This window comes from Temnothorax nylanderi, unplaced genomic scaffold, assembly GCF_030848795.1.
Source record: "Temnothorax nylanderi isolate EJ_2023f unplaced genomic scaffold, tnyl_v1.0 TNYL_tig0208_pilon, whole genome shotgun sequence".
Lineage (NCBI taxonomy): Eukaryota > Metazoa > Arthropoda > Insecta > Hymenoptera > Formicidae > Temnothorax > Temnothorax nylanderi.
Window position 1 is genome coordinate 170747 of NW_027249270.1, and position 27657 is coordinate 198403.

Here is a 27657-nt window from a genome sequence, read left to right on the forward strand (position 1 = left end):
CTCATGAAGCGATTAAGCCCCTTGCACAATGCCAGGCAACAGGCAATAGGAACAGGAAATAACCAAAAAATCGTTAATTACAACCTAAAAAATTCGAATACTATGATTGGTTGGCAACAGGCAATAGGCACAGAATTTCCAACGTGATGGAAACTCTGTGTCTATTGCCTGTGTCACTGTTTATTCTGCATTTATACATGATTTCTGATTTCTATTCCCTGTTCCTATTGCCTGTTGCCTGGCATTGTGCAAGGGGCTTTATGCTGGGTCTACAATGCGAGTCGCAAAGTCGTGAATCGCAAGAATTGACCAATCACAGTCGAATTTGAGGAGAACAATTTAAATATCATTTATTTTAAATATCATTTATTTTTTGTCATTGTGCTTTAAACAGTACCACTTATCCGGAAATTCATATGATTCTACATAAGTAAGATCCTCGCTGATATATGGCACGTGCCAACAGTTATCAATCTTCTGTACAAACGGCATACAGGGAAAAGGCTCTTGGATACGGATACCAGTTTTACTTGTCTTGATCAAGTACTGATGCGAATATTGCCATTTCCTAAATGTTTGCTGTAAATGGTTATCCTGCAAGGAGTGCTTATGTTGTCGCATCAAGTCCAACGAGACAAACATTGCGTTCATCCCGCTCGCCATAGTTGCGTAGAGTATGTAAGGATCATCAGCAGATCTAAAATTTTAAGTTTTATGTACACAAGTATTTAAATGTATTATTTAATGTATTATTGGAATTGTTTCTCATAATTACACTATATATACTTTTATTTTATATATAGAGCAATCTTATGCCATGGTGGGTATCCCAAAAATCCCACAGTATCTGCATATATTCAATACTTACAAATTATCTATTAAGAAGACATGTGCATGCCGCTCTACTTGCTTAAAAACAGATAGCTTCTTTTGATGTTTCCGCGTCAATACCAGCATTTTTTTCCTATATTTGCTGAAATACTCGACTGCATTGATTAGCTGTAATATATAAACCATATATTAATATTTAATATATTAAACAATAACAGGTAAATAGAAAAATAATAATAGGTAATAGAAAAATTACTTTGCAATTGAAAAAAAAACCATACTTCTACATATGTGAACTTGTATAATAATATGTGCTGATATATCTTTTAATATATTAATATAATTCATTTTGTTAAAAACAGTACGTATTACCCATAATAACTTAGGTGCAGATTTGCTCTGAGCATAAGTTAGATTAAGTCCGTCAATCACTATGTCGTAAGGTCTAGTATGTTCAACAAATTTCTTAAAATTCAACAATTCTTTTGGATTAGTCTTACGATAGATATCTGATCCTATGATCACCCTATCTATCACAGATTTCGCCAGTTCCCGAAATTCTTTTTCACTAAATGTTATTTCAGGCAAGGAATAACCGCAATGTCTACAATGTCCCCTAAATGAAATAAATATCCTACTATTAAAACATTATTCATTAACTCATACTATTAATTTTATTCTATAAAAACACTAATCTATTTTTTTTAATCTTAATTTTCTTTATTAAATTCTTAAACATTATCTTTAAAAAATATAACTATATTTAAGTAATTACATTAATATATAAAAATTATATATTAATGTAATTACTTAAATATTAATTTAAAAATTCCATTTTTAATTATTTCTTTTAACTATCATCTAAACTAAAATTACTAAATAAACTAAATTTAATCATGTTGAAATAATGAGAAAACAAACGTTTTTCTGGGGATTGTTACAAGCTCTGTGGACCAGCCATACTTCCTAGCTGTATCAGCATATGTACTTATAATTTTATCTGACGGTGTTATACTATAATTAGCACAGAAATTAAACATCTCTTCCATTCTACTGTTAAAAGTTTTTGTATCCTCCAACTGGCAATGTTGTAAATGCGACATATATACATTATTTTGTGGAATCAGCTTGCGCTGTATTATGTTTGATAATGCTTTCCATGCGACTTCAGGTTTTCCATTTCTAAATGCTGCACTAGCTAATGCAGAATATATCATGGTGCCTGGAAGAGAGGTAAGCTTCAGCATTTCTATTATCTCATGTGTTTTCTCCCATTCATCCGTCAAACATAAGCTCATTATGCAATCTTCAGCTGTAAAGGAATCCAAATACGGATGCTTCTGTCTCAAAGCATTGTAAGTTTCTACAATTTCCATTTTATCCGCGTCAGTCAAGGAGTTTTGTTTCAAAATATAGAGTCTGAGATATTTTCCAATTACTGCCATATTCAGGGGATAATTATTTTCCCTCAAGAATTTGAAGTACGCAATAGCATTATCCACGTAGGAATCTTTAAGACACATATCTATGATTGTGGAGTCGATAGTGGCTGGTGTGACTTGTTGATTTTTCTGAAGAACTTCCTCTCGAATGTTTTTCCATTCTACAGTTGATAAATTTCCTGTCATTTTCTCATATATATCTGCATTTTCCCTGATAAAGGCATTCAAAGGAATAAGTTTCTTAGCATTATAGATTTGTTTCGATAACAAATATGTCCTCTTGTGAAACTTGTGAAACTGGGACCATAATGGTTGAGATAATTTATAAAATAGCGTCATTTATTCTACACCTAAAAATTAAATTTATTCATTGGTAAAATTATGTCATAATTATATAAGAACTTACGTTTATTTTGGTTTGTTAAAACTGGTGTCATAATACTTATTATAAAAAAATACTTTTAAAATACATCAAAATATTATGAAACAGAACAAAATTATGAAAATAAAAAAAAATTGTTTTCTAGAAGTCTAGAATACAATTAACCAGAAATGCTTATTATTAATTATTATTAATTCTTAATAATTATTTATTATATAATTTATTTTATCTCGTGCTCTATAAATTATTTGTGCACGTATACATTAGTAATCAATAAATATATCTACAAAAAACTGATATTCTTGTAGTAAATATATTCTATAATTTAAATTTAATTTTGCTATATAATTTAATACACAGTAACATTCATATATTTTTCGATAATTTTACTTTATTAAACAGTACTAACAAATAATGTAATTTATTTCAATTGCACAAGATTAAGTTATTCTTACCGCATATAAGACAATTCACCGTAGAAAGTTTTACAATATTATCGTTATAAATATAATAAATTGTAAATTTGTATGTAAGTGAACATCAAGAATAGTTCCTCCTTTTTTTTCTTCGTTGCTTTCTCATCAGAATTTTCGTAATAAGAGCGAACACATTTTCTAACCTCTCTGGGGTACCACGTTCACCGTATTGTTATCATCGTTTTACTGACGTCAGACTCGTCAGAGAGAACGAGAGAAGAATAGGGAAGCCTTCTTTGATCTCTGTGCAGTCTCTGCTTCGAGTAGTGAACCTAACCTTCGTGACAGAGAATTGTCAACAATACCAAGCATCATGTTATGGCCTTCTCTAAATTATACAATATCGCATTGGATTGTATGTACGATATATTGCGGTCTGAAGAACATCAACAATTTGTCCAGCAAGAAGCCTGCGAATTCTTTTTACCTGTTAAGGCGATATTGTTCAAAGCGCATTATGAAGGTTCTCAATGTTGCCGAGAAGCCCAACGCGGCAGGCGGCTAAGGCTGCGTTCGGAAACGTCACCCGAGTGCACACGAGTATACTCCCTTCTTTTTCTATCTCAGCGAGTTAGAAGGAGAAGGGAGTATACCCGTGTGTACCCGGATGACGTTTCCGAACGCAGCCTAAAACCATCGCTGGTTATTTGTCGCACGGTACCAGCAGAAAGGTAAACAATATTACACTCTGCATAGAGCGTTCTCTCAGGAGTAATCTGTGACTATCGTCCACGCACTTCTCATTGTTCAATGATATCTATTTGCAAACCAAAGGAGCTCTAGAAATATGCTTCTTAACGCTTATGTTTTTTTGCAGAGGGAAGGTTTTTCCGTGTATAACAAGATCTTCGAATTTAATATACAACTATGGGGTCAAAACTGCCAAATGCTGATGACGTCCGTGATCGGCCACTTATTAGGCTACGAGTTCACTGGAGCCTATAGCAAGTGATACAGCTGTCATCCATTAAGCTTATTTGATGCTCCGGTGTCTAAGCAGTACTTAGATGAAAATTATGTAAAATTTATAAGGACCTTAGAGCGAGAAGTGCAATCCTGCAACGCATTGATTATTTGGGCAGATTGTGACAGAGAGGTGGAGAACATAGGCTTTGAGATTATTCAGGTCTGCCAAGCAGTCAAGCCTAATATCCGTATATATAGGTAATTGAAAACCTGTTCTATGTTCTTTTCATATATTTGACAAGATTTTTAATGTTGTCTTCATGTTTCAGAGCAAAATTCTCGGAAATTACGAGACAGTCTGTCAAAAGAGCTCTGCAAACTTTGGGAGAACCTAGATAAAGCAATGAGCGATGCCGTAGATGTAAGAAGCGAATTAGATTTACGAATTGGTACTGATTCTATTAAAGATCATATTATGAATCGTAATCGCTGGAAATAAATTCCATGTAAATAAATATTTAATTAACATGTTGACAGGTGCTGCGTTTACGAGATTTCAGACCCTAAGAATGCAAAAAGTATTCCCTAATACTCTTGGAGATATGCTCATCAGTTATGGAAGCTGCCAGTTTCCAACGCTTAGATTTGTAGTCGAGAGGTTTCTAGCCATCGGTTCAAATCCGAGCCATACTGGAAGCTAAGAGTGCTCGACGATCGCAAAGGGATATCTGTAAAATTCAGATATGGGCCAGAATAAGATTGTTCGAGAAAATGCCTTGTCAGATCTTTCTGGACGTGTGCTTAAGCAAATGGAGACCTCCACCCCTGGATACCATTGTAAATAACTGAATTAAGATATTGCGAAATATTTAGCATTCTATCTCAAGAATCGTCGATTTAAGAATTAGAGAAACAAGGTTCTCGTAAACTACTCGATAAACTTTCTCGGCTAAACTCAATTAATATCAATAATTAATGAGTCGAAGTCTTGGTTAAATATCGCCGGTTAACAGCTATGTCCGTAATGTATGTAAAAATATTTTCTTTCGTGTTTCTTTAGGCTGACGGTTTATAAGGATGGCTGCAATAAAGGACGGCAGTTTTACGAGTGTCCGAAAGGTATGAACTCCACCTGTAAGTTCTTCAAGTAGGCAGATGGGGATGACGCTGGTAGTCACGAGAACACGGACTGGAACAATTCCACTGGGAGAGGAAGAGGGAATACAGCACGAAGCAGAATCCCTCAAAAAGGCAATGTTCCCAAGAGGCTCAGACTTACTGGGGACAAGAGAAAGTGCGGAAATTCCGGAATAGAAGGTAAAGTGATTTCTCTCTCTCTCTCTTTTTTGTTTTGTTATATTCTCTCTTCCTCTATCTCTCTACTATTTTCTTCCACTTTTAAAAAATAGTAACATTTTTATTGTTCTTAGTTATATCTATTATCTATCATATTGTATATATTATATATATTTTTACATTTTCCACTGTTCTTTCACAGGTCACACGAAGAACAGATGCCCATCAAATGGGACGAACTGACAAGTGAATTTTTACATTATTGTAAATAATGTACAGTTTGTAACGATTAAAGTTGTAAAAAGCTTAATTAGAACAGAATAGTATCAAATACGACTTTTATCTGTAAGACTTGACTTCTGCCTCATTGAAGTGACAACTTTCATAAGTGTTAAGATGTTTAAAGGAAGTGGTTTGATCGTCAATTAATGTTGTATATCGTCAGTTACTGTTTATATCCTAGACGCAATTAACAATGTTTAATAAATTAAACGACAACTTGTTTGTTATGAGAAAAATTATTTTTCAGTCTCTAATTCTTTTTGCGAGTGAATCTCGGCGGTTGTTTGTGTTAACTATAAAACAGTAAATAAATTAATATAATATATGATACTTATCATTATGTGTCTGTTATTGTTCTGCTTGCTATAATATTGATAAACTTACTACATATATACTTTTTCTTCATACCTCGGTCGAAAGTACGTACTTTCGTCCCTAATAGCAGGGACGAAAGTTTAACATTTACTCCCTGTGAGAAGTACACGCGCGTCCTCTATAACCTTAAACCTTAACGCCCTTTAACGTTAAAAATAGTCATCAATATTGTTCTGTCGTCAGTTAATTTAATATTAAAATATTATTAAAGTCAATTCAATAATCTAGCAAAAATGAACAATATGTCATCTGATGAATCCGTAGACGAGGAAGAAGTTATACGAAATTTCGATGCAGAAGCGCGATTGATAATAAATACAGATACGTTGCCAAAGAAGTCTGTTGATCGATACAATCTTGTTTACAACACGTATAAAAAGTGGCAGATAGAACACAAAACTTCACTGTCAAACTGTGAAGAAAATAATTTGATTGTGTATTTTAAGGACCTATCTAAAAAATTAAAGCCGTCAACTTTATGGAGTGTTTGGTCAATTTTGAAAAGCACATTAAATAAATACATTTTTGATAGAATGGAATTAATTTATTTTTACAAAATATGACAAGACTTGACTCTTCGAATGTATTTGATGCCTGCCCCCACGACCAGCAGCACTCGCTTCGCTCGTGCCGCAAATGTCGGGGGCAGGCATCAAAAACATGCTTATTAACATTTAAAGTTAAAAAAAGTAAAATTAATAACGTACTTTCGACCGGCTATGAAGAAAAATCGTATACACTACGCGGGCCAAAAGTTGAAATCTCGGTCCTGCTCGTCATGATGCCCTCGGCTTCGCCTCGGGGCATCATGACGCGCAGGGCCGAAAATTCAACTTTCGGCCCTTGTAGTGTAATATACTATTCGTTTCAGACATTAACTGTCTAACTTTTTGAAAGATGCAACATAAAAGAAAATTACCATGTCTAAAAGTACGTCAAACTTTAGCTTTAACAGGTTGTTCTCTTCCTTTAGTCGTCTCACTTCCTTTTTAAACTTTTCGTTCTCTTTGAAAGTACCTCCTGCCTTACCAGAATCCAAAACAAAATTGTCCTCTTTTTTCATATATTTGGGAAAGAGAGTGTAAAGGTCTCTGCACGATAAATAGAACGTTATTCCACCTGGAATCCACAGTCCAGCCTCAAAAACAGCTTCCTAATCTCCAAGGCGAAGACGTATAGGGCCTACTTCTGGCCCAAGTTCCTTCTCTATTCGTTTAGGGCTTAAATTTTTATTTGCCAGGAAAACGGATGCCTTCCTAGTCGGCGTCTTTTTGGGAGAAAACTTGTTGAAGAACAAAGGAATCGCGTCACGCTCTCGTATAAATCGTATAAATAACACCAAGTGGCTTTTAAGCCTAGCATTGACGAACAGAAAGTTTACTCAATCATAGAAAAAGAAAAGATAATTGAAACTTTGAACACGGTGATCACTGTATCTCATATTTCACGACATCTTAAAATTGATATTTTTTTTACATCAATCTTAACCTAATTAAGGTTTTTTCTAAGCTGAATCAAGCTGAATGAAACGGAAAACTCATCGTGTTTGTCTATCCTGCCGTGCCGTTACCCAGGCAACTTTTTTGAACTTGGAGCAGAAAAGAGGGGACGATCGACTATGTTCTATATTTGATTCTAAAATTGTTTTAAAATTCGATTAATTCTTTATGTTAGTCTTTTTTTTCTTTTTTTCAAAAAAAAATTTAATATAAATAAAGCGTTGCCGCACTTTATAAGAGCGTTCCTCCAGCTGTTAATAGCAGTAAAATGCCATCAGGGACGAATGAGGACGTGGATAACTTAGAAATCGGGTAGTGGGAATACGCATACAAGAGATGGTACGTATTATATGAGCAGCATATTGTAAAAACAAATATTTTGATAATTAAAAATACAATTTTATTAATAATTCCCGCGCGTATAAACAATATATTAATTTTCGGAAAGTTATATTTAATATATATATAAATATAACATTTTTTGAGTAGGTTATTAGGCATTTTTTATCTGTTTATGGTAAATAGGGAAACCTGAAAAAGAACATTACTTAAAATAAAGAGCAAAAAATAAAAAATATAATAATATTTCGCATGATAAGAATATAAAAAGTTCAAACCATCAGAAGATCTTTTAAATATCTTTGCTTAATTGTTTGAGACGGATATTGACGATTTATAAATTAAAACGCATGGCCGAAAATGTATCACGCGAATATTCGATAAAATGATTATATTTTTCAATATTGAAAAGTATTGCGGATATCAACCTACAATTTCAACATGCATATTTAATTAGCAAAAGAGCGACCGCTATATAAGGCAAACGTGTAGCATATATTTATTGCTAGAATAAAAAAATGTAGGAACGCGAATATAAGAACGGGACGCGTCTATAGTGATGCCGCTCTTATCACGTGAAATTGACCGCGCGGGAGACGAAGTGCCTCCCGCCATATTGATGACGTTCTTTTGCCATTTCCAGAACTAAATTTTCAAGAAACAATATAAGTTTCATTATAACAAAATATTATAATTGTAATTGTATTTATCTCACAATTTCAAAAAACTTGAATTAAATTTGTTTTTCCTCTCTCCTGAAAAATATGAATTTTTTTTATAGTTGTGACAGTATTCTTTTCGGGATGCGATGTTTTATAAATTTTACGTAACTCCATCTAGATAGACTGCTGGAGGGTCCCCTAAATTTTATTCGGCCCGCCAAGAAATTTCGACGTTAATTTAAAAATAAAGATATTTTGTTTTTATATAATTTTCAAAAATAAAATCCTTCAATTATTGAAAAAATTTTAATAAATTTCAATAAATCGGCTCTCTTGACAAAAAAGATTGGGAGCCCCTAAAATAGACTGTTAACAATATATATAACAATACATTTGGGATTGGTTGCAACAGTGCTTGGCGGGGAGAACGGCTCGAGCGTGGTAGCGGCGATGATAGGCAATGGATAAAGACGACCGCGCTGATAAAGGCGCAGATCGGCGCAGATGTCATGCGGTCGCGATTCGTGCGCCGCCGACCTCCGCGTGTTTGGTTAGCCGTCGTTCTGCCCGTGCCGCTCGTAAGATCCGCTCGTTCGAGATTCACGCATATAATACGCCCTGTGCTCTCGGGAAGTGCCGACTAAACGGAGTCTGACAACGGCAATTGTCTTCATCGCCAAGCTAAAACAAATAATAAGTAAGTGGTGCTCCACGCAGCCCGTCGTGCCAGACGCCCCAGACGGTTCACAGTCAGTGACGTCACGTGAGAATAGCACTGTTAATTCGCGCAGAAGCAACGCGCGGATTTCGAACGTCCGCATGCTCGCTTTCGATCATTTCACTTCAATTATTATTCTCTAAATTTCTAAATTATTTTAATATAGCACAATACGGAGCAAGAACTTTGCATTTTAATTATGTCAAATAATGCTTTCTTTATGCTAAAAAAGTGTCGTCTTTGGTGGAAAAATGTCTTAGAATTTTTCATATTATTAATCAGAATTTTTATAAAAATTTTCAGACATCTTTGTAAAAATTTGAATAAATATGAGAAATATCTGAATAAATATGAGAAATCTATGAATCTATGTAATTTATCAGAAATTTGTATACATATGGATACTAAAATATTCCAAAAATTTTCATCCTATTATTTCTGAAAGTATGAGAAATTTTATATAGAATTTTTCACACATAAGTCTTAATTCTTATACAATTTCTGAGAAAATATGAGAAATTTTTTCACCAGGCATGTGAATTTTATTCAATATTTTTGCCATTGATCGAATGAAAATTATATTTTCCGTATGTAAATTCTTAAATTTTCATATATATATATATATATATATATATATATATATATGACTCCTTATCAAAATGACTCATTTTGTTAATTTATCAATGTATAATTTTTAAATAATTTTTGTAATAATATTGATAATGACTGTAACTCGATGGAGATACCTATTTTTCACTCCATTATTTTTTACAAAACACTTGAGACTCGATCATTTCAAGAAAATTCATTTAATCAACAACAGCATGATTTGCGACGATGGCCTTCTCAGAATCTTATCGATTTCTGATAATTAATTTACTTGTACCGAATGTATGTGCGCCTGCTTGTGGGTAATAATTACAATTAAAAGGAAGGACATCAAATGAAGAATACTCATTGCACTTTTAGTTATACTATTCTTTATGAACTGATTAAAAAGTATTTCGTTGTAATAATAATTTTGGCTAATTATATTATAGTTATTGTACATTTTTAATCAGTAAACTTTTTTTCGATTTTTAAATAATTGACTTGATATGCGTCGTATGATAACGTGTTGAACATGAATCCACATCGTCATGTATCATCCACATGGCGAAAAATACACATTCTCTGTTTATTTTGCCGCTTCTGTGTCGTGCTTGCGCGATTACGGCAATGACGATGCGAGTTTTTACAAAAATTATCTTTTTTTTTTACTATATAAACTTTTTCTCTTTTCCTTGAAGAAACATAGAAATAACGACTAATCGCAATGAGACGATTAACATTGAGTTAATAAATTAACTCTATATGCATGGAAGTATATTATAATAACATTAATTAAATGTCATAAATAGATAGATACGTTAACGCTATAATTTTTATATATAAATTATAATAATATAAAGGAGTTATTCCATTTTATAATATTTGATGTATAAATTATTTTATACATAAATATATTTACATTCTCTTTTATATAAGCGTTATATAATAGTAAATAAGTGGGTGAACATTGAAATAAGTATATGAAATGTTACAGCCTAGTCATGGAGAATTACACGTCAGACTCCAGCGACTCCGATTCCGCTTTAAGAACGTTGGACCTGTCCTATTTGTTAATGGACAACGAAGTGTTAGATAAGCAATTTCTCAATACCAAAAGCCCAGAGCAAGTGGATACCTTGTTGTTGAGACAAAATCTCCTCATGACTCTTCCTGCCAGTATCAATAGATTCACCAACTTGAATTTCCTCGACATCTCGAACTGCGGCCTCACCAGATTGCCAGATTTTTGGGCGGATTGCCCTTTGACCTGCTTGATTGCGAAACACAACCACCTGGCCAATGATGGATTAGCGAAGGATTTTGAAAATCTCGCTAGTCTGAGGGAACTCAATTTAAGTGGTAATAGACTCACGGAATTTCCTGATCAGATTCTCGACTTACCTGGCTTAAGGTATCTTTATTTGGGCGGCAATCGTATCAACGAGATTACCAAGGACATCTGGAAGCTGCAGAGGTAATTGCACACTTTAACGAAGTTTAATAATAATTAAGGTTTAGATAAAAATCAAATTCGTTAATTTAATTGTTAGCAAATTGATAATCGGAAAATAAAAACGTATTATGAAGAACGTAAAGAAACTTGAAAATTATAATCAAACATTTCAATTGTAATGTAAAGAATTTTAATTTAAAAAAGTCTACTGTTAACAACAGTAATACGTGAGTTTATAATTGCGATATCAAGATGTGTCGAGATGATTTCTATGGTTATTCATAACTATATAATGTTCTAAAATAATAATTTTTTGCGTACATAAAGAGAGACATAGATAAAGGAATTGAATTTGCTGTATCGATTTCGATCCCCGTTTTCTTTTTAAATTTAGTTTGACTGGCATTCCAGCTGTGCAATCAATTTTAATCTTTAAGATATTGCTGTTTGCGCTTTATTTCAATGTTATGCTAAAATAAACGTAACGTTCATCATATCACGCCCGTTATTTTAACGTTCGTGTGATCTTAGAGTTTAAAACTATATTTGTCGTATTAAAAATTTATAATCATAAATGCGAAAATAAATTCAAATAATTATATCTGCTTGCGAGTATGATATATGCGGATATGTTTCATATAAAATATGTTTTATATAAAAAATTGAACGATTTGTCGTTTGTATAAAAAAAACATCTCTAACAATAAATATTATGATTTGCCAAAGGTTGCGAGTTTTGTCGATGGGAGACAACAGATTAACAGAAGTACCGTCCACCCTTGGTGAACTGAAGGCCCTACAGGCTCTCGTACTTTGCGACAACATGCTAGAGAGCCTGCCAAGCTCGATAGCCAATTTAACAAATCTGAAGACTTTATCGCTTCATAAGAACAGACTACGGACACTGCCTACCGAGATAATAACGTTAAAATGCCTCACAGAGGTTGGTTAATAATGTAATCACCATTTTATATCATATATCATATTATATATTGATTGTAACTGATAAAGTTTAGTAAACTGCTGTGCAAAGTTTCCACTAAACTTTAGTGGAAACTTTGCACAGTAGTTTAACATTTATAATTGATTCACGTTGAATCAAATAATTTTTTTTCTCGGAATACATCTCTTTCGTTTTTTCGCAGCTGTCTTTACGAGATAATCCATTAGTGGTGAGATTTGTATCCGATATGACACACAATCCGCCGTCGTTGCTGGAACTAGCGGCCCGCATCGTCAAGACTAGCGATATTCGCTACGACAATGAGAGTATACCGCACAACCTAGTGCAGTACCTCAATAGTGGCCACCATTGTGTCAATCCTAAGTGCAAAGGTCAGTATTTCGTAATAATTTAGCAATAATTAGCAAAATTATAATCCAGATGTAATAAACTAGTGATCGGATTTAATTGCAACTTTCGGACCGATTTTTGTGTTGACGTTTATTATTCTCCCTCTCTTATTCTTCTCATTGTTAAAAGCGGCAAGGAAGATCGATGGATGTCAATACGAAAATCGGGCCGAAAGTTGAAATTAAATTCAATCACTGTAGTAAGCAATTAGATAAAATATTACTTCGAGTAGTTACGCATGAAAAGCTTAAGCGAATCAATCAGTCGAGCATTCCCGATAAGATAAGCTTGAGGAAAAAGCTCGATTGCATTACACTTTCTGCAGCGCGTTAAAAAATATGCAGCAGCAAATTTGGAATGACAAAGCATTCTCAAAATATTCTTCTTGATTAAATCTCGCGTCAAGGCTAACCTTTATCTTTCTGCGCAGGTGTTTTCTTTAATAACCGTGTGGAGCACATTAAGTTTGTCGACTTCTGTGGCAAGTATCGCTTACCGCTGTTACAATACTTGTGTAGCAGCAAGTGCATCGAGCCACGCGACAGTGATGAGGAACTCGTGAGCGGTGCCATGATCAGAAAGGTTCTTCTCGGCTAATGAGATCTTAAAGACATATATATTTCTGTAATAGATGACATTGAGAACATGGACTATTTCACTATAATTTTTTCCACTTCAAGAGATATACTCTTCATTTTCTGCTCTTGATCGATGATGCAAAATTTATAGATAATTATATAGGAATAAATATATTGGAATAGATTCTATAAGATACAGAGGAATTGAATTTACAACATGTAAATCTATAGAAATATTATGATGTGTTTTATATGTTTTATATTTTTTTCTTTCTGTTTATATATTTGTGTACTTATTCTTTTTTTTTCTTTCTTTTCTGCATCAAAAATATAATAACTAATATGTTAAATGTAATTTGGTAAAATATAATAATGTATTTTACAATATAAATAAAGACATAAGATTCTTCATCAGAACTACGAAAATAGCAAGGTAAATTTAAATCTGCTTCGAAAGTTTGGAGAAATAAAAGAATTTTTTGATTAATCTAATATGTAAACTCCCTCTATATTGTAAACCCTCTATTTTAAATTCTCCTTTTTTATTTTAAAACATTTATTAACTGAAATTACGCTGCTCTCATATTACTTACACCTACACATTTACCACGTAACCATGGCTATATGTAGAATGAAAAAATGAGTAAAAAATAAAGCGTGCGATTCTTTATTTTGCGTATGTGCCACATTAGAATGGAAGTAAAATTAAGGGAATATATTTTGAAGTAGAGAATAGATAAGTTTAATTGTTGGAACGATCCTTTCCATCTTGACTGAAAGATCGGTATATTCTTGTTCGAGTATTAATAAGTTTATTAGATCGCATGTCCTACTTAGCAAAGTACTTATCTATTTAGCAATTTAGAAATTAGGAGGCAAATTTTACATGTGGAAAAAGTATCGAGACAGCGATTAACATTATTGTTAATAGTTTATTGTTAAATAAACCACAAAATATACAATAATAATATTATTATATAGAGTGATCCTGCCGCGTGATTGACGACGGCGCGGTATCGCGCGATTTCTTTTTCGCTTAAACACATCCAGAATAGAGTTATGCTACAAGGTATTCATCATCATTATCGTCGTTGCGACTAATACGTTTTTTTTTTGCGTCATCATGTTTCATTAAAACTAAAAACAACATTCAAGAGAAAGAACGCAGAGGAGAAGTAGCGAAATGAGAATGATAGGTAAGTGTGTGTATTTATAATTTTATATATATATATATATATATATATATTATATATATATTATATATATATACTTGTGTGTGTGTATATAGGTATATATATATATATATATATATATATATATATATATATATATATATAGATATAATTGTGTAAACATAGCAATCGTGTAATAAGAGTTTTACTACCTTTTCACTTTTTTTGCTCACTGCTTAGTACAGTGTGTAGTCATATATAATTAATTACCTATACATACATATACATATTCATATATATATACGTTTTATCTATATATTACATACATATATATGTATGTACATGCTTCTTTTTCTCGTTCTCTCTCTCTCTCTCTCTCTCTCTCTCTCTCTCTCTCTCTCTCTTACGAGCGCACTTTTATTTTCATACACACACACACACACATACACGTGCGCATATAATCTCACACCTATTCACGACGTCGAATTAGCGCGTTTTTATCGTATAGGCGTGGTAGTAACTAACACTACTCTGTTTACTTCTTTTTTTTCTTATAATCATCTTCATTTCACTTTAATTTCATTTTATTTAATTGTGTGGTAAATATTTTTGTTGCTTATGCATCGTCTCTCTCTCTCTCTCTCTCTTTCTCTCTCTCTCCCTCTCTCTCTCTCTCTCCCCCTTCTATATATATATTTATATATATTAAACAATTTCTCCCTAATATCGTACATTCATGAGTTTTAAACATTAAGCACTCACTGCGCCTGCGGTCGAGGGTGTTACCTTGATTTATCAATTATTCGCCGCCCCTTATATCATTCGGGAGTACCGTCATCGTCATCACCATCCATTTCGACCGGAGCGCGATGTGATCTGCATCAATCAATATATTTTCTATTCGCCGTCCACCACTTGCTGCTCCTGAGCTTCCTGCTCCTTTGTCTCCTTGGCATCCTTGTCCTCGTCTAAAATGCGATATTAAGGAGTGTAAAGAAGGTACAGGGTCATGAAAGAAAGAGGCGTTATTTTTATTAGGATATTTCTTGTATAATGTATTTCTTCCTTAGTGTAAATAAATGTGATTATGCAGTTTGCTTTAAATGTTAACATGCAATTTTTTCTTTGATTTATATTACGTAGTCCTCTGTATAAATTATTATATATTTTCTAGTGATATTTTTTATGTTAATTTAAAAAATTCTTTGTTAAGCAGTTTCTTACAGATAACAATTTATCTTGTTCTTTTTTTTAGAGTAATAAAAGAGAAACTTTGTTTTCTACAATTTAAGATCTGGACATTCTATTTTATTCTTAATTACAAAGACAAATATAGAAAATATGTAAGAAAATATAAAATAAAATGTTTAAACAAAATTAATTTATTTAAAGATGTACATAGAATGAGCTAAATAGGAAGATTATGTCATTTTATTATTTCAAAGTTAGACTATTTAATTAAGCATCTTTATACAAAGTAGCTTTTATATTAAAAAGCTCGAACTTCTTTACATTTCTACCAAAGAAGAGAAATAATTTGAAGAGATTGATAATTTTGTCTGAATTCTTTAATGTTTGTGCCGAATAAGAGAGTGATTGCATATTAAACGAAACGCATTTGCTAATGATTATACTCGTGAGATATTGATTGCTTTATCATTAGGTCAGATCGGTTAGAGTACACAACGTCACCAAGGATGTCGCGATGTGATAATGAAACACACGTAATTACTATACAGGGTATCCGAGAATTCGTGGAAAATCCATTTTATAGTATATTGAAAATGAAAGATACGTTAGCACACAAAACGTGAAACGTTCGTGCAACTTTTTTAATAGAATTAATTATTAGAATAAAATAGAACAATAATTAGAATTAATTAATTATTAATAACATTAATAGAACGTCAATTTTTTCGATTAATTTAAATATTACGGATCAGTAAATAATAAAACATTGTCATGCAACTCGAATTGGATTTCAATAAGATTTGGCGTTTAGTTACTAAAATATATGTCAAATATGTATATAATTAACATTATGCAATGTTAAAACTTAATAGGTTACAGTGAAGTGCAAAAAATATTCCTTAAGCAAAAAACGTTGGGAGACCCTATATACTACATATTTATTAATTTGATTAGTTTTAATTATATACGCAATGTAAGACATTCTAAAAAAGAAGTTGCGAGACTCTAGCCGGTATTTTAATTTTCAGATTTAATAAATTTTTAATTGGAAAAACAATTTTTGCATTATAACATAATAAAAAATGAGAAGAGAATTATAGTTGTAATTGTAAATTTGTTTAAATTGAAAATTCAAAGTTTTCTTGATCCTCATAAGATTTCTTACGCACTTCTGAAGAGGATGTCCAACAATTGGGATTCTTAGAACGAATATTGAGATCAGATCAGATCGGATCCAAAAGAGAAATTAAGATTATTCCTAACGTATCACTCACACCTTCGTATCAAATATTCCGCAACAGTATATAAATTCACTTATACGATGAACTTTCATAGATAATAAATGAGATACATCTTGATATCTGTGGAAATGTCTGTGGAAAAAGTGGACGAATTAAAATGGAATTGGAAGGAAAAATCACTTGTATGGAGTTATACGTAAGACATATTCACGAAACTTCAAAATTGAAAGATCAAATTAAATTACATTAACATATTTAACTTAATTAAATGCAAAATAAGAAAAGATCTTTCTATGTTTTAATTCTCTTTAGAGATAAAACCTATCTTTTTTTTAATTTCTGCTTCTCTTTAATTAAGACCAAGAATTAGAAATTATTATTAAGTTTTATTTTAATAAAAAAATTAAAGTAAAGTTAACATTAAAATTAACATGCAATAATAAAAAGATACAGATATTATATACACACATTCAAAAATGGTTAATTAAACTTTTCAAATTCAGGTTTATTTGAATTTATTTGTTTGTTGTGCTTGGTTAATTTATTTTCAACAATTTCCTTTTTTCCATCCATTTTTATTCGTGTTTGATTAATAAATCCATTAAAGACCACGCATTGTTCTGTAATGGAAAGAATTTCGTTAAAGACCGTAATTATAATACTATATTTTATTATACAACTGTTCTTACTTTTCATTTAATTCCACAATATTATGAATAATTTATACTCTCGAACATTTTTATATATTTAAAAATGAGATATTAAAAAAGAATTGATACTGGAGAATGTCATTATTTTTATTAAATTTATTTTATTCACAATAGAATTTTTATCCCAAAAATGTGATTGGTCGTTAATGGATTAATGTAATGTGCGCCATATTACATTAATTCCTTACGCGATATGTCGTTTTAGGAAAATAGAAGTTAAGAAAGATTGGTCTTTGTCGAGATATATCGTAAGTCACACTATTTAGCGTTCTTACCTTATGCAGATATATTAACACGTAACATATCATGCAAAACAACATTACTCGCACAGTCAGCGACAACGCCAAAGTATGAATTATTTTTTACAATGTATTACATTAGTGCAAAAGTATTTACTAAATAAGATTCAGAACAAAATAACATAGTTTTAAGAAAACTATACCTTTATTAATTGAAATAATTATCATATATTAGCTTCATGCATTCCTCCTTTTTCATCTTAAAGTTCTTAAACCCTTTTCACATCTTAAAACTTTAAACTTTTTCTCGTAACTTAAACTTGTGAAAATATCTCAATATCTTTTGCACTAATTTAATATACACATGAACACACGCGCGCACACACATACACATATATATTTTACATATTAAATTAGTTTATTGTTTGTCTCTTTACACAATTGTTACATTTTATCCGTTACATCTTGAACGGTGTAAACGATGATGTTAGGATAAAAAGAAAACTTAACGAATAAGATGTCATTGTAAAACAAAGAGAGTATATTATATAATGATATTATTTAAGATTCTTATTTCCTCATTGTAATATTGATTAACGGCATTAAAAGAAAAAATTATATAAATTTTTCCTTGTACAATCGAGATAAATTAGTTTTTTCACAAGCAGCTTCTCATTGTTGGATAGATTTGTATAAGTTCGTATTGAACTAAAGATTCCTTCTCGTAGATTAATAAATAGCTATAAATCTCGATCGATTGTCGTAAGATTCATTTTTGTTGAAAATTTATTGGAAATCATATCTGCAGCTTGAATTATACATCCACTTACTAATAAAACAAGGGATTTTCTCAGTACGTCTTGTTAATATATATTATCAAACGCACATGTTATAATATATGAAAAAATTGATTTATTTCAATGTATAAAGTAAGAAAAAAATTCATATGATTTCTTGTTTTTAACGTCATAGTTTAATACAGCTACAACGAAGAAACAGGAACCTTAAAAGCAAATTTTTGTCTAATCTTTCTCTTCGCACCTTTTCTCCACAACACCAATGTGTTTTTATTCATCACTATCATTAAAATATTAATTAATTTGCATATATGCATATATGCATATACACACACACATATATATATACACATTATATATTAAATTCTATATATATTTATATTATTAATCTAATAATAATATTATAATATATACACACATATTATAAATTTATTATTATTAGATTAATCGAAAGATTCGTTCATTATATGGCTCCTTATACTAATAAACAAAAAAAAACGAAATGAACGAACTTTTCGATCAATATTTTATATTTATATAGAGTTTTAATATTTTACACACTCTTCTTTCAAGCTGACAATCACGTCAAAAGAGTTTCGTGATCATCTAATTATGAAATACAGAGAGAGAATCCCCTCCCATTTGTCTGAGTGTAAGGTTTCCACAGACGATAAAGAAAAGATTCGCTGAGACAAGATGAGAAAGGAATTAATTCAAACGAAAAATCGATGAATTTGTTTATTAATAATAATAATGATAAATAATCAACAATATATCTATGTCCAAGAAGTGAATATTCGATATTCGTACTTATTGCTTACTTTACACCTAAATTTCTGATTAATTTCTTTTCTGAATTCTTCGGTGTTTCTCTCTTTTAAACGTAGTTCGAAAGAAACGGTGAGTTTATTTGTATCAATTGCACTTTCATGCGCTTTAAAATAAAACGGATATACATATGTATATCTAGGCTTTAAGAAGAGATAGAAAAAAAAACGAAGTGCGAAAGATGCAACTAAAACGAACAAACTTAGAGGTGGATAACGGTGTAATTTCGCTGAGTTTTAAAAAATGTCGATTATTTCAAAATCTCTTTCGAAAAAAATATTTCGTGCTGTGTATCAACATGATAACACGAAAGAGAATTCGAGCCTTTGCATCGAGCCAGCCATCTCTTAAAGTAAGGATTTATAAATGCACCATTCAAAACAATTAGAAAATAATTACTTCAAAATATGTACAACTAATTAACAAACTATTTAATATTTTCAATATTGTTTCCGATACCTGAACCTGAACTGGTTCTTTAGTTCGTTCTCAGATTTATTTATATATTTTATGCAATATTTTAACCTTCACAATCTCATAATTTTTATCTATTTCTAATTGTACAGAACAGTGTAATTCAAATTTGTACATGGCGAAAATGTGAATTTCACTTTTCTATCATCGACACGTTTATGACTTCTTGTACAAAGCATATTTTCGTTTTTTCAAAGCCGGAAGACACATTCCGAAAAACAAATTCTAAAGCTGTCTTACTTCTAAAGTTAGAGGAAAGTTGACGATGATTTTTTGTTTCAAATCAAACGTGAGATGCAGCACTAATCATTAAAAAAAAAAAAAAAAAACCAGAAAGACGAGAGAGTTAAAAAACTTAATTTTAATATCTTCAACGTCGATAAAATTCTAATTTGAACATCAACGTCTCTAATTTTTATATATCACTCACTCTTTCTTCATATCTCTTTTCATATCTTTTGCTTCTCATTTTTGATTGCATCTCCTGATAGAAGAACTGAACTGGTTGAATGTTATCTTTTGCAACGCAATGAGAGAATATGCTACACATGTTAAGATAACTGGATTGTCCCGGGATGCAGCTGCGAGGATTATAGATTTATTTCTGAATTAGATTCAGAGAATTACACATTAGTAACTTTATACTTCACTCTCTTTCTCTCTCTATACATTTTGTATTATTAAAAATCATTAACAAATAATTTGATTTTTAAATCTTAACAATTAATATATTGCAAAATTGCCGGTAATAGCAAACCAACAATAAATATACTTTATAAATTATGTATAAAGTTATTTATTTTTATTATTTTATATATGTACGTCAAATATTTATTTTATGCCTTAAAACCATATTTTTTAGAAAATAAAAATTACATGCTACAAACCTTTCCATAATTCTTGCAATAGAGAAGCGCGTCTTCTTAATCTAAGAGAGTTTTCGCTCTTATCACACGTTCCTTTGAAAAACTTTTCGAATTTTCAACTGTTTTCCTGCGTAACTGATTCCTGGGACATGTATAACGCACAAAAACTTTTTTTTGTCATCGAAGGAATTTTATTAACATGTCAAAAAGTCCATTCGCCATGTACGATGTCATCGGCTTAAAAGTATTACAAATCGCTCCATTGAGTCGATCAGAAGTTCGTCATCTAGATTAAAAAAAAAGAAAAAAGAAAAAAAGAAAAATTTGGAAAGCCGAGAATCCGGAAAAAGTCATAGCGTAGCGACAGTATTTAGGGATAACAATTTTAAGAGCCAAGGCATGATCGATATAGGCATTAATTAATGTCTGCCTTTTCTAAATGTTTCAGCAAGAAAGACGAATTTGTTAGCTAATATTCTCTTAAATTATGACAGCGCGTCTTAATCCGCGTCGATTTTTATATCTGAAAGAGACACTTTTATACATATTGAAACATATTTCAAGTATCTTTCTGCGGGTATCAGTAATATTCCTCAAGTAGCAGAGTATTAATAACGTCTTAATGACGTCTTTAACGTCAATAAGACGTCTTTAAATGTCATCTTGCTACTTGGGTCATTAACGGAAGAAATCTGAACACAAAATAAAGGGTATCCTTTCCATGATCATTTGCCTACAAGATGACATCAGTCGAGATGAAATGCAGACATTAATTATTGATATTATCGTTCGATATTCATTGTGTTACATCGTTCCGTAGTATGCGATATCTGCAAGTTGACTTAAATCTAGAAGAAATACAGTCCGGCTTAATGAAACTCGCGTTATGAATCGAGAATATGATAGTCCATTTCCAATTTTTATCTCCTTCTAAGCCAACTTCGCAATAACATCCACCGTGTATAATTTGAAATCGGTATAATTTCCGATGAGCATAATTTTCTACAAGAAAGGATTTTAAGAAAATTATCATTTCATTTATTCACAAATATAAATGTAATGGTCACTCAATCTTAAGTTCGAATTTTAAATTATACCGGTTTCGGTTCTGCTGTAGCATTCTATCAATAAATTAATGATATTAGATGCTAAATTACGCATTCATCTCGAATTTTCGTTCAACTAGAGTCGCGTTTAGCAATTATCAGTTGTTAAAGAAGGAACGATTCCTACATATATGCTAAATTATGTCGATAGCACGATGATCTTTTTCCAATTGTCATCGATGTTATTTTTTCAACCGATTTTGCGATGCATTAATAAATTATTAGACATTTGATTACACATTGTTTTGGTTTGTTTTCAATTCAAATCATGCTTAGCAATTGTCGGTTAAAGAGGAACCAGTTATATGTACATTTAATATGTACATTTAAGTCAATTCAGCAATAAAGGAATTTGTTTTCGCTGCCAAATTATGCATTAATAGTACGATGGTTTTCTTTCAACAAGCATCTGTACTTTTTAAAGTTAATTTTGCAGATATTGAACTCTGTCTAGAAATGCCTAGACATAATCGAATATGGTTACATGTACAGTCGAATATCCGTATAATCAACTCCCCGTATTATGAATCAACTAAATATTCTTTAAAGAGAATTTTCTTTTTCGCATAGCTTTCCCACTATTCATATTTGCTATGTAATTGCGTAATCATATTAGAATGAGAAAGCAAGTAAAAAAGATATTCAATATATATGCTACTAAAATCCAATTAGAAACTGAAAGAAAAGTATACAAAAAGCAATTTGTTTGATCCTAACGAGTTCACAGTAAAGGCATTCGACTGTATTTTAACGATTTTAACTCACTTAGAGTCGCGCATTTAGCCGTTATCAATTAACACACTGTCTGCTATGTCATTTATACGAATCACTTATATATAAATGACATTCAATTTCATGAAAAATTTTTAGGAAACCAAACCCGATCTCTTCATAACTTACTCTTTTTTATTGTAGAATATCATTGCACACTAGCTTGTTACGAAAATTTGATGTCATTCGTATTTAAATGACAGAAATAAAGTGTCATTCATATATAAATAATGGGTTTAACATAGCAGTCAATATGTTAAAGATGGATTTATTTTTTATATATACATAGGGTATAATTAAGCATTCGCTGTCAAATTGCGTCGGTCTAGTCTACAAAAGACAACATAACATTCTTTATCCGTTATCAGCATTCACATTCTCCTTAAGTATTTTTGTCAAGCTTCGATTTCGCAATTTGTCTTAAAATATAAAATGATGGCGACGCAAACGACATTACTAAACGCATTAGATTATACATCCTCTTAGTTTACCTTTAATTAGAGTAAACGCATTTAGCGGTATTTAAAGTTAAAGGGGGACAAATTCCTACACATATATATATATACACTGAATTCGATTCGACAACAACGAAGCGTAATTAAGACTCCTAATAGCCACATCGGTTTATAATGTAAGAAATAAAAAATGTCAAAATTTTTGTTCGCGCATGCACACACTGAAGTAAATTAGCTTTTCGCAACAATTCGTAGCTGACAGAATAATTTCGAGAACAATTCCAAAACTTTCTCTTCGGTAAATAAATTAATATTAGATCTATTCCGTGTGTCTGTAACAAAAATGAATTTTGAGATCTAGCTTCAACAGATATTTATCAAATTGATAATTCTCGGCGTGTTTCGTAGATCTATTCTATCAAATACAAGTTGTAGCATATAAGAAAATGTAATCTACTTTAATGTGTAAAATACTTTTGATACTATATGCCCACACAGTGGGTCCAAACTCCCTTCCTGGAAAGAGGGGGCGAATTTCAGCGAATTTTTCAAAAGCAGCGAACCAAAATAGATCATTTAAAGAGAAACGGGATGTGAAATGTTATATATTGGAATCTACGGATGTAATAAATAAAAATTGCGCGTTCTCTAGCCATGTACCAATGTTAGAGAAGTTACGTGATGCTTTTCCGATCTGTCTTTATCTTTGTTGATTTTATGTCAGCTAAGATATAACGACATTCACCTCTTCTCTCATTTTGAATGGAGAAGATATCAGTCAAAGCTTCCTTTCTCATTGTAAAGTGTGTGTGCAGTTAATTGGAACACGCAGTTTATACTTGTTACGTTGCGAAAACTATACGCGTGCGCATATCTACATATCGCACCCCTAGAAGAACATTGCCACAACTCAAAAAATTTCGATTTTGAATTAAGCCTATAAAAAGTGTGTCTAAAACGTTACATACGTGCTATAATAATATCACAAGCGATATGCGAAATAACTTCTGCCGCATGGAGCAGAAGTGTCGTTATTCTTTTAAATCGGTTGCGGTCACTTGACAAGTGAATCACACCAGACCTGAATTAAATTTATTCTTCTCTCTTAAAAATTGTGAATTTTTAAGTCGTGACAGTATTCTTCTAGGAGTGACATATTTCTATTTCTATATATCTCATGCAATTATAAAATTAATATAATTTTTTTCCTGTGCGTCTTGTTGTTAACGATTGCTTTACAGTTTTCCAGAAACGTCTTTACGAATCTGAAATATTATTATAGTTCCGCAAAACTAGATTAACGTTCTCCTATCATAAAATTCGATTTTATATGCCTGTTCCATAAGAATAGCGATTTTATCGTTAAAAAGATAAAGAACAGATGCAAAGATAGACACGAATCTCGAGGTAGAAGAATCTTGGCTGTCTAATTTACAGAAATATAATCTAGTTGCACTATAGACTCGCAGACAATATATTTTGTTAATAAGTTGGTTAATATATAAGTCGGTCAAGCAGTCGCCACTGATAACGAAAAAGTCAGTGAGTAGTGGAGATAATAAGTCGACAGTACTGGCGCTCTGCCTCCGTCCTCTGGAAATTACGAATTAATCGAATTTTCATCTTCGTTAAGATGAAGAGAGTCAGGACCCCCTGGTCCAACGTGCCTACGGAGACGGGCGAGGAGCCTTAATTCCGCCGAATCGCGTCGCTGTACTACCACTACTTCTCGCTAGAGAGAAGATGAAAATCTTATATCTATATATTCCGCAATGCAGTATACAACGCATTTACAACGTGGACATCCTCGTCAGAAGATGATTACTTCGTCATGCCATCGTAACAACGTCATAACCCAATTCTTTAATAACGTTAAAAAGGAAAAGAAAAGTAGAAGATAGAGTAAAGCGGTTCAAGCCATGTTCGATTGGCTGGGGTCAGTGTTTTGCGTGTTTGTAGCGGTGGTGTTAGTGGTGGTGTTGGGATTGCTGGCGCTATTATCACTAGAGTTACCGCTAGCACTGGCAGCGGCGCCCGTGGCGTCCGACTGGCCGCCACCTCCGCCCCCGCCGGGATTTCCCTCCGTACCGGTGGTGGCGGCGGCCGATTGCATGTACTTGGGTATCAGCATGCTGTTAAGGATCGGCTGGATTCGCAGCTCATGCTCGGTGAAGTTGAAGAGTGGCGGCAATTCACGGCCGCTCGGCAACCGCGTGCCCTGTTCACGTAATTCATTGAAGAACGAGTGCGCACATGCTTGTAGCGGCGTCATGCGCAGCGACGGCGTATATTCCAACAGCCGTGCTACTAGGTCCATCGCTTCCGGCGGCGTACGCGCCCTGAACACCTGCAATCACCATCAAGTTCATGACAAAACCTTGTATTCTCAACTTTCGTTATAAATGTATCAATAAATATTCCTTAGATAAATATTACGATATGCTGATCACATATTTGTTGAGACTTTTAGAGACAGACTGTCAGTCTTGGTTTAAAGGATGAATTTTAGAGCAAAAATCTTATTCTAAATTAAATTTGTAGAACATTGGTCCGTAATAACGGCGCACTGTACTTGATAAATGCAAGATGCTTTGCAAGTTTGATCAATTATAGCGGTGCTATGCGATTAATTTCGTTGATAAGATCATATTACATATCAATAATAATATTTGAATACTTCTGATATTTCTTCGGTCTTTTTTAAAGTGCAAAAAATAAATAGCGTGCAAAAAGTATATATTTTAATAAAGTATAATAAATAAAATAAGAAAGTTTATCAGTAACGGCCAATTGTGCAATATTACCATAGACTTACGTAAATAAACTGTGCATTCGTATGCGACAGCTAATGACAACATTGAAGAGCAGAGATATGCAAGATTAGATATTTCCTCCATCACATAATGCACTGTATTATATGTAAATATACTTCTAACAATAAGATAAGAGCATTATAAATGTGCAGTGAGAATAAGAACTAACCTTGACTATAAAACTTATTTGTTTCTTTATGATCAGCAGTGTAAACGTACCAGTAAGAGGAGCAGTAAGAATACGAATCAAAACCTTTTATTTTCGTGCATTGACATTTTCTGTTCAATGTTTTCAAAAAGTTGAACGTTGTGTAGAATTATTGAAGATTGAAAGTTGTACGAATGATTAATAACAAGAACAGTTAGTAACAAGTAAATTCTCAGTTTTAAATCTCAGTAGGTATCGTAAAGTTTGTCAATTCTTTTGTACTATGAGCTCTATAAAATTCCGTTTAAGAAAATTACACACTGATTCCAAGCACTACTCTCAGTATGATGGATATGAAAGGTCGCGATATGTTATTAAAAGATTCGTAACGAGATGGTTTTAGTCACACTTCGTATACAAAATTTCAGTTCTTACATTTCATTTTATGGCGTTTAACTCTAGGATCACTATATATGGGTTTGTTCAACCTGGCGACAATTTCAAAATGCTAACATTCTTGGAAATTTCTCCTGTTTAAACATTTACATTTTGCAAATCTAGCAAACGGACTTGAATTTTGATTTTATAATTCTGTTTCACGATGTCTGACATTCTCTTGTAAACAAATTTATTGAAAAACATGTATTTGTATCAGAGTTAAATGTAAAAATCAGAGTTAATGTAAAAATAATAGGCTAAAATCTGATAGATCCAATATGTAAATGTTACGTACTATATACATATAATCATATACAAAAATACAATGTGCAGTCCTAGAGTTAAGAAATTTGTTTTGATACCTGCTGAGAACTGAAAATAAAATAATTATGCTTTGTATCGACAATGAGAATGGATAAGGATAACATCGATATTTGTCTTTAATATTATCATCAAAAACTTATCTATCTATATTCGAAAATCATCCATTGTAAAACATCTATTGTGCTCATCTATAATTTGTACAATTTAGCACATAGTACTACATCTTCATAAAAGAACAGATATCCCAATAAAAACACAGAAAAATTTACAAAATTTAAATCTACACACCATGTACTTATATATGCAACTTTGTTTATATATATTTTATATATACATATATATGTACCAGCATAATATTGGAATAAATACAATGCAAGTGTGAATATGTACATCTAAGATGAACACAGACTCCAAGCACTATTCTCTGTGCAATAGACACGAAAGACCACAGTATGTTACTCATTCTTTCAAGTTTGACAAATGCAAGTCTCAAATATCACCAGAACATCAGAGTAAGTGACTCTCAATCATTTTCAGTCGCCATAACAAATGTAAAATGTAAGAAATCGCGTATAAAAAATCATTAGTGTCGTTAACAGATGAGACTAGGCAATGAGGAGTTACATGAAGAAGATAATTGATCGTAAAGGAAATCTTGAAGACTATTCTTCTCCTTATTTTCGTTCTCTTTTAAGTAATCATTAAACAAGATTGGGAACAAGTCTGCACGCTCGTCCGAATATCGAAATGGAAGTTTAGATGTTATTTCGAATGTTAGTACAACGGGCCAAGATAGAGAAAGTTTGTGCCAGCCATATTGAACAACACTTGTTGCAAGTCGGATCACTTACTCTAATCTTCTGATGCTCCGTGGAACACATAGGTGTTTCACTCATTCGT

General features: G+C 32.0%; 3 protein-coding genes and 1 pseudogene across 10 annotated transcripts in view; 2 read left to right on the forward strand and 2 right to left on the reverse strand.

Annotated features, from left to right (window-relative positions):
* Window positions 1-349: 349 nt before the first annotated feature.
* Window positions 350-3823, reverse strand: Mldr (mitochondrial ribonuclease P catalytic subunit). Its single transcript, XM_071717286.1, has 7 exons — window positions 3759-3823; window positions 3559-3632; window positions 3111-3408; window positions 1753-2623; window positions 1204-1447; window positions 869-999; window positions 350-697 (listed from the first exon to the last, which is right to left on the reverse strand). Exons 4-7 carry the CDS (start codon window positions 2610-2612, stop codon window positions 367-369), a joined length of 1566 nt encoding a protein of 521 aa, XP_071573387.1. The 5' UTR covers window positions 2613-2623; window positions 3111-3408; window positions 3559-3632; window positions 3759-3823; the 3' UTR covers window positions 350-366.
* LOC139779081 (DNA topoisomerase 3-alpha-like) lies at window positions 3589-5576 on the forward strand (annotated as a pseudogene).
* A 3381-nt stretch (window positions 5577-8957) lies between these two features.
* Window positions 8958-13676, forward strand: LOC139779068 (leucine-rich repeat-containing protein 58). Its single transcript, XM_071717299.1, has 5 exons — window positions 8958-9187; window positions 10794-11273; window positions 11979-12195; window positions 12398-12587; window positions 13037-13676. The coding sequence occupies exons 2-5, from the start codon at window positions 10801-10803 to the stop codon at window positions 13201-13203; spliced, it is 1047 nt and encodes a 348-aa protein (XP_071573400.1). The 5' UTR covers window positions 8958-9187; window positions 10794-10800; the 3' UTR covers window positions 13204-13676.
* A 420-nt stretch (window positions 13677-14096) lies between these two features.
* The window catches only part of LOC139779066 (glycogen synthase kinase-3 beta), a 48505-nt gene continuing 34944 nt past the window's right edge, over window positions 14097-27657 (reverse strand). For 7 of the 8 annotated variants that reach the window (XM_071717296.1, XM_071717294.1, XM_071717291.1 and 4 more), the window contains one exon: window positions 18135-25381. In XM_071717296.1, the coding sequence (XP_071573397.1) occupies window positions 24947-25381 (435 nt within the window). In that variant the 3' untranslated portion in view covers window positions 18135-24946. Of the gene's footprint in view, window positions 15325-18134; window positions 25382-27657 lie in introns of those variants that run through there. The other variant, XM_071717293.1, reaches the window with a different exon arrangement.